The sequence below is a fragment of the Andrographis paniculata genome, unplaced genomic scaffold, assembly GCF_009805555.1.
Source record: "Andrographis paniculata isolate CXL003 unplaced genomic scaffold, ASM980555v1 Contig49END, whole genome shotgun sequence".
NCBI lineage: Eukaryota > Viridiplantae > Streptophyta > Magnoliopsida > Lamiales > Acanthaceae > Andrographis > Andrographis paniculata.
The window spans coordinates 2,545,954-2,557,941 of NW_026137583.1; the positions used below are offsets into that span (position 1 = coordinate 2,545,954).

At 34.2% G+C, this 11,988-nt stretch overlaps 1 protein-coding gene across 1 annotated transcript; it reads right to left on the reverse strand.

The window, feature by feature from the left end:
- Positions 1-8,123: 8,123 nt before the first annotated feature.
- On the reverse strand, positions 8,124-11,544 carry LOC127252936 (putative disease resistance protein At4g10780). Its single transcript, XM_051277323.1, is given in 6 exon segments — positions 8,124-8,511; positions 8,513-8,724; positions 8,770-9,466; positions 9,468-10,267; positions 10,494-10,601; positions 11,442-11,544. Coding segments are annotated over 5 exon segments (1,863 nt in total). The 5' UTR covers positions 10,506-10,601; positions 11,442-11,544; the 3' UTR covers positions 8,124-8,369.
- Positions 11,545-11,988: the final 444 nt, after the last annotated feature.

Here is an 11,988-nt window from a genome sequence, read left to right on the forward strand (position 1 = left end):
ATAATTATGATTATAGATACAAAATTAGTGGCTGAGATTATATTCAGCAATGCTGAATTGAAATATAATCTCAGCATATCCATAACCTTTTTAATTAATATAAAATCTAAGCATCATTTGCAATTTGTTTGTTTGTGTATTGAATAGCAGCTTTAGAGCTAATACTCAAATTGGTGTATGTTGTTTTGGTTTATTGGCAACTTCGGACTGTATGTTAAAATCTGAATTTTTTATTAAAACAAAAAATTATATATATACATATAAGATTATTAAATTATCAAAAATTTCCAAATGTATTAATAATGAATGCCTATAATTATAGTAATATTTGCTGGTTATTTTGTTCTTATTGGATTTATTTGAAAATAGAGAATGTTGTGTCGAGCTATTTTTGGGAAAGGTCGTGAAATAATATAATGAAGATGAAAATTATGTTACATATTATTTGAAAATTATTATTTTCAATATTAATTCCTGCATTTAATCTTCAAAACTTCAAATTTAATTGATTTTAAATTTAAATTGACAATTTTAATGAAAATATTGAATCTTTGTATATTTTCATGAAAAGATTTGGATTTAAAATTGAAATTCAAAACTTTTCAAAAGAGACACTTTCAAATCTATTTATCTATTTATGTCTTATCTTCACAACAATTTTTTAAGAGAGAAAAGAGAGAAAAGAGAGAGAGAAAAAGAGAAAAAAAAAAATGAGAGAAAACTAGTGACAGAAAGTATTTGGGTGAAATAGTCAGAAATACTCTCAAGTCTCTTCTTTCTCTAGAATTCTGCAAAATATATGCTTCATAAGCAAATAATCTCTCAATATTTTACTTTTCGATTTTTCGCCTAAAATTCGAGTGTTGCTTTGTTTTATCCTCGTACGAATTTCGTGTAAGTTGGGGCATTAATAGGGTCGAAATATAGCATAAGGAAAGCGAAGTATATCCAAGATCGTGTATAACCTGTGAAATCCGATTACATCTTTTTTTTCATTCAATCCCAAATTATTTCTCCAACAATCTTATATGATATTTTCGAAAGATCTCTAATGTGATACTTTGGCAGATATGAAAATGAAATTTGGAAAGATGTCCAAATTTGAAGATATTGGAATCTATTATTTCCAATGATCAAATCGATAGAATTGATTTTTAAATTTTGAAAAATGAATCCACATGGGTTCAGAATATCAATTAAAGATAATAAAATTTGCATCTCGGAAAGAATGCAAACATTATTTTATTCCGTTGGGGTGGCAACCGGCAACATATTTTGGCTTGCCCGCAGTACAATTTTATAAATGATCTTCCAATGATCAAAAATTTGGTGCAGACCATGGCGGGACTGATTGGAAGCAATAAAATAGCGGCATAGAGCATATCTATTCCGGAAATTCCTATATGACATTGGGAAACTGCGTTGTGTTTGATTGCGATGATTTGTGAATAAAAACACCATGGAAAGAAAGTATGATTAAAAGGTTTCTTTCCTCGTGGGGAGGTGGATATAATTCTCAAAGTTAAAATTAACATGAAAATGATTGAGATGTAATAATCTTTTTTAGTATGGAATTAAAATTCCAAGGGTTAAATATTATACATATATATATATATGTATGTATGTATGTATGAATATTATAAATTGAACATACTTTTGTTTTGCCAAAATGTTATGTAATTAATTTGACAAGATTAATTGATGCGTTTGCAAAACACATTGAATGATTTTTGGTATCAGTAGAATTAATTTTGTATAAATTAATTTGTGAAGGGTTGGTTCACAATTCTTTTATAAAAATGGTTCATTAGTGATTATTTAATAATCACTTGTGCACATTTTAAGAATTGTCAAATATAATTTTTCTTCAATTAACGTGGAGTACGTCAAATGCTTTGACCACAATAACAATTTTTGGAATTATTACTTGTGCACAAAGTTTGGAGTAATATTTTTATGGCCCATGAGAATGGAAAATCGCAGTTAGGCGTAAGGCTGTCGTTTATCATTTGTAAAATGTTAATGTTGTTTGAATTATCATGAAGCCGAAACTTTGTAATGTCGAATTGTATAAAGTGGAATAACTCACATCCGTTGGCCAAGAAATTGACATACAATATGTTATCGAGATGGTTAAGGTCCATTAAATTGTCTTTGTGTGAGACACCCAATTTTCTCCTAATACAACGCTAGGAGCTGAATTCAATGTGGAAAGTTCAATTTTAGAGGATTAGAACACACGTGATTTATTCATCCCAAAGAGTGTGTTCGGACTTGCAAGAAAGTTAGATTGAGGTTTGGTCTCTTAATAATTCCTTTGAAAAATCATCATGCATGAGCGAGACTAAAGGAATTACCTATACGAACATGAAGTTTTTCCGCTTCAAGAATGCTATGGACTTGGCTTTCGATATGTTCGTGAATGGATTGGGAGTGTCAAGTGTAAATTGTTGAAAAATGAAGCTTTTGTGTATATTATCTTCGTGCATTCCGATGGAAAATTAAATTGAATTTTAATTAAATGCTAATTGAATTGGTTAATTAAATATTATTAATGATAATTTGAATTTGAATTTTGAATTAGAAGTTAATAAGGGTAATAAATATAGTTATGGTAGTAGTTTGAATTGTTTATATATATATATGATGTGTAAGTAAATCGATATATATATATTTTTTGGGTGAATATTTCTTGATTATCCCAATATATTTTATTATTCTCCTTTTATTTTATATAATTTTCCTTCAAATTGGTATCAGAGCTTCGGCTACGTCCAACAATCTAGTTTCTCTTGTTCCTCGATTCAATGGCGAAAAGTTTGATTACTGGAGCAATCTCCTGAAATTATGTCTTGAATCTCAAGACTTATGGAGTGTTGTGGAAGATGGTGTAGGTGCTCCAGAGGACGAATCCCGACTCATTGCTGCCGAAAGAAATTCTCTGAGGAACAGAAGGCAACAAGACAGAAAAGCTCTCTTTCAAATATATCAAGCGATTGAGATTCCAGTCTATGAAAGACTATCCAAGGCTGGAAGTGCACAAGAAGCATGGAACATCCTACAAACAACATACTATGGGCAAGATCAAGTAAAAAAAGTTCACTTGCAATCATTAAGGGCTGAATTTGAAAAAATGGAGATGAAAGATAATGAAAATTGGAGATTATTTTACGAGAGAAAATTCTCTTGTGAATCAAATGGCATCAAATGGAGAAGTTGTTGAAACCCAACGGATAGTCGAGAAAATCTTGCGTAGCCTACCAAGTAAATTCGACCATGTTGTGGTAGCAATAGAGGAGTCGCAAGATCTCTCGTCGATGGCATTAGAAAGTTTGCACATGAAGTAAGAATACTTCAAAGGAATTCTCAAAGTTCCATTTCTCAAGATCACACTTTGAAGTCCCAATTTACGGGAGGGCGTGGTTTCTTTCGTGGACACGGGCGAGCACGAAATCAAAGCTGTGGACGAGGAAGGGGTGGCCAACCACCTACAGAAAATAAAGAGCGGCGTGAAGATGAGAAATTACGATCTTTCACCCAACGAGGAAGAGGGCGTGGTAACTATAAAGGTACAAAACCTTATGTAGAGTGCTATTATTGTCACAAACCGGGACATAAAATTTCTGATTGTTTGGAAAAATATCCAGAAAAGAGGCGTGAAAATGGTTTTGTGCATGAGAAAGGAGTCGAAAATACAGAAACATTGTTGATTGCTTCAAATGGAAATATTGGGGATATTTGGTATTTGGACAGCGGGGCAAGCAAACACATGACTGGAAATAAAAATCTGTTTTCCACTCTTGTCGAAGCTAATCATGGGCAGGTTACTATTGGAGATGCCAAGGCATATAAGATCGAAGGCGTTGGAGAAATCTCATTCAAGGCGAAAAATGGGAGACTTGAGAAAATGTCTGAGGTATTTTATGTTCCTGGATTACAAAGCAATTTGTTAAGTGTTGGCCACTTAATGAAAAAGGGGATTGATATTCATTTTGTTGACAACTTTTGCACTATGGAGAAGAAAAATCAAATCATAGCAAAAATTGGTTTGGGAGCAAACAATTTGTTTGCTTTGAAGCTTGATATCTTAAATAATGCTGGAAATCTTTCTGTTAATGAGCAAATCTCCAAGCTGTGGCATGACAGGTTTGGGCACCTTAATTTTGGGAGCTTGCAGGAGTTGTCGAATAAATCGATTGTATATGGACTGCCCAAAATCGGAGGAGTACAAGAAGTTTGTGAAGAGTGCCAATTGGGAAAGCAACATCGAGAGTCTTTCTCATCAAAATCTGATTGGAAATCAAAAATGCCTTCGTATATTCATTCGCAAACAATTTGTTTGCTTTGAAGCTTGATATCTTAAATAATGCTGGAAATCTTGCTGTTAATGAGCAAATCTCCAACCTGTGGCATGACAGGTTTGGGCACCTTAATTTTGGGAGCTTGTAGGAGTTTTCGAATAAATCGATTGTATATGGACTGCCCAAAATCGGAGGAGTACAAGAAGTTTGTGAAGAGTGCCGATTGGGAAAGCAACATCGAGAGTCTTTCTCATCAAAATCTGATTGGAAATCATAAATGCCTTTGGAACTGGTTCACACAGATTTATGCGGGCCAATTAAAGTTCCATCGCTTGGAGGTAACCGATATTTCTTGTTGTTTATTGATGACTTCACAAGGAAAGTTTGGGTTTATTTGGTGAAAGAAAAATCTGATGCACTTCCTTGTTTCAAAGAATTTAAAGCTCAGGTTGAGAAATTTACTAGTTCTCACATTAAAATCCTGCAAAATGATCGTGAAGGGGAATACATGTCCTCAATGTTTGAGGAATTCTGTCAGAACCATGGGATTCGACATGAATTGACAGCCCGATATTCACCACAACAAAATGGCATTTCCGAACGAAAAAATAGATCCATCATGGATATGGTTCGATGCATGCTGAAAAGGAAAAAATATGCCAGCTGAATTTTGGGGAGAGGCGGTCTCATGTGTTGTCTATTAGATCAATCGATCGCAGACAAAGAGTTTGGAGAATTATACTCCGAATGAGGTGTGGTATGGGAAGAAGCCGAATGTTAGCCACTTGAAAATATTTGGTAGCGTTGCCTATGCACACATCCCAAATTCTTTGAGGAGTAAGCTTGATGATAAATCTGAAAAATGCATATTCATTGGGTATAGTGTGAGAACAAAAGCTTACAAATTGTATAACCCAAAATCAAAGAAAATTGTGATCAGCAGGGATGTACGATTTGATGAGAATGCTTCCTATGATTTTTTAGATTTATCATCAGAATTCTCACATTGGCAGGTTCTTAATTTTGAAGATGTTGATACTCAACAAATGCAGCAAAACATTGGTGAAGAAGAACTTGCTGAAAATTCTGCAGCTCCAACAGCGAGAAGAACAAGGACTTTGAGAGAACTTTAGGATGAAACTGAAGCGATTGATGGGCCAAACCAAGTGTACTTTGCTTTCTTTGTAGGGGTAGATCCAATCTCGTATGAAGAAGCAGCGAAGGAGAAGAAATGGGTGCAAGCCATGAAAGAGGAGATTAATTCCATCGAGAAGAATGGCACTTGGGAGCTTACAAATTTGCCTCCACATAAATCTCCAATTGGTGTAAAATGGGTGTTCAAGACAAAAACAAATCTTGATGGATCAGTCAACAAATATAAGGCAAGATTGGTTGCGAAGGGCTACAAGCAAAAAGAATGAGAAGACTTTAATGAGATATTTGCTCCCGTTTCCAGGCTTGATACAATTCGATTGATTCTTTCACTTGCAGCTCAAAATGGTTGGAAATTATTCCAAATGGATGTGAAATCTGCATTCTTGAATGGATTTATTCAAGAAGAAATTTACTTGGAGCAACCTCCTGGATTTGTTCGAAAAGACGAGGAACACAAAGTTTATAAACTCATAAAAGCTCTTTATGGGTTGAAGCAGTCGCCTCAAGCATGGTACAGAAGGATTAATGAATTTTTCTTGAAGTTTGGCTTTGAGAGATGCCCACTCGAGCATACTCTCTATGTCAAAAAATGTTGCAATGGCGGTGTTATGATTGTGAGCCTTTATGTTGACGATCTTATCTTCACTGGAAATGATTTGAAGTCGCTTGAGAATTTTAAAGCAGCTATAATGAAGGAATTTGAGGTGAGTGATTTGGGAGAATTGCATCATTTTCTTGGATCAAGGTTGAACAATCAAAATCTGGAATTTTCATTTCTCAAGAAAAATATGCAGTTGAGGTTCTAAGAAAATTCAATATGGAGCATGCCAATCCAGTAACAACCCCTTGCGTAACAGGTTTGAAGTTGAGCAAAAATGGAGAAGGGAAGATGGTTGACACAACAATGTTTTGCAGCCTAATCGGAAACTTGATGTACCTTACAGCCACTCGGCCTGACATCATGTTCGCTGTGAGCTTGGTTAGCAGATTCATGGAGAAGCCATTCTCGAATCATTGGGAGGCTGCCAAAAGAATTTTAAGGTACGTGAAAGGGACATTGGATTATGGCATATATTATGAAGCTAACGTTCCCATCAAACTTGTTGGCTATACGGATAGTGACTTGGGAGAAAGCTGTGATGATTCTCGAAGTACATCTGGCTATGTGTTTAATCTTGGAGGTGGAGTTGTTTCATGGAGTTCGAAAAAACAACCAATTGTGGCACTTTCCACCACCGAATCAGAGTACATAGCGGCATATTTGGTTGGGAGTCAAATTGTGTGGCTTAGAGGAATCCTTGAGAGTTTGAGCTTTAAGGAGCATGCTCCTACGACATTGTTATGTGACAATAAATCGACTATCTCTGTTTCCAAAGATCCGGTTTTTCATGGAAGATCAAAACACATCCGTCTTCGCTTTCACTTCTTAAGGGATCTTGTTAATGAAGGTGACATTGGCATTACATGTTGCCCAAGTGAAGAGCAGTTGGCTGATATCTTCACAAAACCGCTTGGTGGACCCGTTTTCTCAAGAAATGTTGCTGCTTTGAGAGTCAAGAGCAAATTCAATTTACGGGAGGCATTTGATGGAAAATTAAATTGAATTTTAATTAAATGCTAATTGAATTGGTTAATTAAATATTATTAATGAATAATTTGAATTTGAATTTTTAATTAGAAGTTAATAAGGGTAATAAATATATTCATGGTAGTAGTTTGAATTGTTTATATATATATATATATATACGATGTGTAAGTAAATCGATATATATATATTGAGTGAATATTTCTTCATTATCCCAATATATTTTATTATTCTCCTTTTATTTTATATAATTTTCCTTCACATTCAATATGAGTTGATAGGTTCAATCCTTCGGACACCAAGATTCTCGAATGATTGAAATGTGTAATATACTAAGATGAAAATTCAATTGTTATGATATTTTCATTTATGCATTAGTTTGTCGTGTATGTTGAAAAGTCTGAGAATAAATCATGGATAACGACCAAATGGGGGAGGATTTTTGGTTATTTTGTTGTTATTGGATTTATTCGAAGATAAAAAAATGTTGTATCAAGCTATTTTTCGGGAAGGGTAGCGTGGGGTGCGCGCTCGAGAAAGCCTGTACGATATTTAACAAAGTGTGAAATAATATAATGAAGGTGAAAATCATGGTACATATTGTTTGAAAATTATGCATTTAACCTTCAAAAATTCAAATTTAATTGATTTTAAATTTGAATCAACAACTTTAATGAAAATATTGAATCTTTTCAATTTAAAATTAAATTGCATATTTTCATGAAAATATTTGGATTTTTTTGGAGAAGATACTTCCAAATCTATTTATAGAATTTTTATTTTTTTTTTTTTAGAGAAAAGAGAAAAGAAAATGAGAGAAAACACCACAAAGTATTTGGGTGAAATAAGTCATAATACTCTCAGGTCTTTTCTTTCTCAAGAATTCTGCAAAATATATTATTCATACACAAATAATCTCCCAACATTTTACTTGCTCGATTTTTCGCCTAAAATTTGAGTGTTGCTTTGTTTTATTTTCGTACGAATTTTGTGTAACCCGGGACATCAATAGGGTCAAAATATCGTATAAAGAAAGTGAATCTATGTGACTCAAAGTATATCAACATCGTATATGCCCTGTCAAATCCGATTTCATCTTTTTTCATTCAATCCCAAATTATTTCTCCAACAATATTTATGTATATTGTTACACAAAACAAAGCTAGCTAAACTAAGAGTGAAATCAATATATATAGAGAAAAGGTTGGAGGAGGGGATGGAGCGAGGGATGCTCCAACTCCAATGCTTCCCACCATTCCCTCTCTGATCTCCGAATTTGGATAGTGAATTGCTGGGAGGGTGGTGAAATCAGGGAATCATAATTATAATCACCAGAAAATAGCAATGGCAGTTTCTTCAATCCGTAAGCATTCGAGATTAACTAGTTCTTGCATTCCAAAAGGCAATTCCTTGATTGGGGTCCCTGAAACGTCCAACTCTCTTAGTTCCTTGAGATTTCCCAAGTCCGGGAAGATTGCTGCAATAACTTAGGAGAAGGGCTTTAAGGCTCCCCAAATTAGACACAGAATCTGGTATCTCTGTAATTCTAGTTCCATTCAAATTAAGAACACGCAGACCATGCATCTCCAAGAAAAATGAACCTGGTATTAGCTTTAAAGAATAATTGTTCTGAAAGAGCAATGTCGAGAGCTTGGGACATTTTGGGGACAATTCTGCAGGAATTTATATGCTGTATGTTCCTCAAAGAAACCTTCTTCAGATCTCTACTCTACTCCATTCTTCTCCTCCAACCATCAAACTTTGCATATCCATATTCAAATATCTATTCTTCGTGATCTTCAATGCCATGGCTCTTACAAAATCATGCATCCTCAACCACCCCGTTTCATCATCACTCTCTAACAAGCACACATTCACTAACTTATTCAAAATGACATCCACTCTATTTCTTCTACTCCTCCTTTTGTCCAACAACTCTTCCAAAATGAGTAGTTCGATCGATTCTTTTCTATTTATCTTTGAATCTTCAGGATACAAGCAACAATTCAAGAAACAATTTTGGATCATTGTAAATCCATTATGCTTCTCTTCTCCTTGATCCAACCGATTGAAACTATACTTGAGTATCTTGAAAACCTTTTCCTCATTGCCATCCTCTCGCATGATTGAATCATTCAATTCTCTCAATGCATTCCTCCACTCGCAAATATCCGTCCTACCTTTCATACTTCCAGCTTTTGTGATTATGGCTAATGGCAATCCACCACACTGTTCCACCATGAGCTCTGCAATTTCTTCTACTTCGGAACTTAGTGTCAATCCTGTTCCAAGAGTTTCTGTAAATAAACTCCACGAATCATTCTTACTGAGTGATTTCACTGGAATCACTTCTCGACAACCAATTTCACGGCACACTTCCAACGAACGGGCAGTTATGATTAGTCTACACTCAGTCCAAAGAAAGAGGGTCTCCAATCTTTTCAAGGTTCAACTTTTCCCACACATCATCAAAAATCAGCAAAACCTTGTTTCTTTGTGATAGTGCTCGGTTCAGCCTCGCAGCTCTTTTATCTTCATTGCGCTCCTCTGAAATATCTAGATGCACTGCCTTGGCAACTTCATCCTGCAAATTCTTTATGTTAAATGTCTGAGATACAGCTATCGAAATAACAACATGTTGAGCTCCTTCAACAAACCGATTGTGGATGTGCTTCGCCAGCGTTGTCTTACCCACACCACCCATGCCATGAATCCCAACATTTGACACTCTATCGTTCACCATCAAATTCCAAATCCTTTCAAAGCTCTCCTCAAACTTTTTACCCACCAACTTCTTTGTCAAGAGCGGAACTTGCTCGGGTTCACAAGCATGAAGCAGTTCTCCAAAATGTCGACTCTGCTCAACCAATCCGTCTACTCTCGCACTCAGTCTCTGGGCTCGACCTCCCCCAAAGAACCTACTAGTAAATCCATCAGAATCCAAAGCAGCAGCCTCGAATTCAGTGAATTCCATTTCAAGTTTCTGCACCTCTGCCAACCAGCTCTCGACTTCACGCTTCCTTTTCTTCACACCCGGCTGCTCACCATTCTTAATCTCCTTCTCAACATCGAATGCTTTATCACTCAATGATTTCAAGTTCCTTTGTAGAGATTCCAATATTATATTGTAGTCTATCGTCGTTGTCACGGTGCCCTGAGCATAATCCGCCAGCTTCTCCCCGAGCTTGGAGAGAAAAGTTCCAGCAATTTCCCAAAGCATTTTGCCCTATGTATTCAACACAACAGACTAAAATACATTAATAGAAACACACATGTTCATTCAATTGAAATAAGGACAAGTAGTTGTTGTATATGCTTTAGAAATATCTGTGTTTGTGGCCTGTGGGTACGTGTGTTATGCCATTTGAAATTAGAAGCAGATCATGAGAGCAGAAAACATGTAATTTTTGGAAATGATGGGGTGATAGAAAGAAGCTCAGTCGAAAAAAGACCTTTTCCAGCATAGTGAATGCTCTGGTATACACGTAAAACAGCTTATGTCAACTCGAGATTAGGGGAATATTTCTTGATACCATCTCAAAAAAATTACGTAATCTTCCCTGCATCCATTAAAATTAGTCTATTTGAGTCCGATACGGACATAAAAAAAAATAAATAAATATTTTATTAAAAAGTGATAAAAGGTTATTTGTTGTAAATTAAAGTAAATTAAAAGAGAATGTAACAAAGGGTATTTATTGTAAATCAAGGTTGAATAATGAGTAATAATTTACTATTAATTCATTGATTTTACCAAAATTAGTAATTGGGTAAATTTAGTTGACGGACCGACTAAAAAAAAAATAAAAAATAAATTTGGACTGACGGAGGGAGTAATTAATAACAACAAACACACCATAGTTAAAGATTCTTGATAAGGATGGATCTTTAGTTATGGCACAAATTATATATGAAAATATTTTATATGGTAAATTTTATCTATGGATTTCTCTGTTCTAAGTTCACTGTCCCAATGTGAGAGTTAGTTTGGTTGACACATTATTAAATAATGTTCGTTATAAGGATGATAATAATTTTACAAACCATCTATTTCTCATTCACAGTGATTTTGTTTTGAAAATAAATCAAATATTGATAATTATTTAATTTCTTGAATCTTAAACAAGAATTCATAGAGTGATTCAGGTTGATCATTTTTTGTGTTAGAAATTCAGTTGATAAAGTATGAAAACACAAAACAAACCACGCTACTCCAAGACTTTCAATAATTTCTCAAAAAATTTAAAAATCTAATGAACCTAATTTATTGATATTTTCCACAAAACAATGATACCATTTAAACAATAAGAATTTAGAAAATCATATAGCAGATAGATAAAAACTCTATTGTTGCTTCAAAGAAATAGTAAATAAAGGAATCGAAATTGTTGAAGGATCACCTGAAATGGAAGCTTAGGACAAAGTAGATCTAAAAGCAACAAGAATGCGAACAAGCAGCAACACAATAATGAAGTTAAAAATGAAGAAGCAGCAATGGGAATACTTGGCAGCTCCAATCATCCATATCAATGATATTTGCCACTAATAAATACAAAATTATTTAAGTCAACAACTACATGCATAATCTTATTCATTTAAGTCACTAACATGTAAAAAAAAAAATGTATTTTTAAAATAAATAGAGTAAGTACATTGTAATTATAATATTTAATAACAGCTACTAGCATTAGTCATACATTGACTTATTCAAGGTGTGAATATTTCTCTATATATATTTTTAATTCAATTAATTATTTTTTCTTCAATTATTATAATAGATATTGAGTTTTATATTTGTGATACCCCAGAGTTGAGTCGTTGTTTGGTCAACTCTCATGTGTTGATGAACCGGTATTAGGTCATTCTACAAGAAATTATCAATTTTGTAACGACGTTTATTCGTTCCTAAATTCACTTTTTCCGTTAATAATGATATTAAAGACGGAA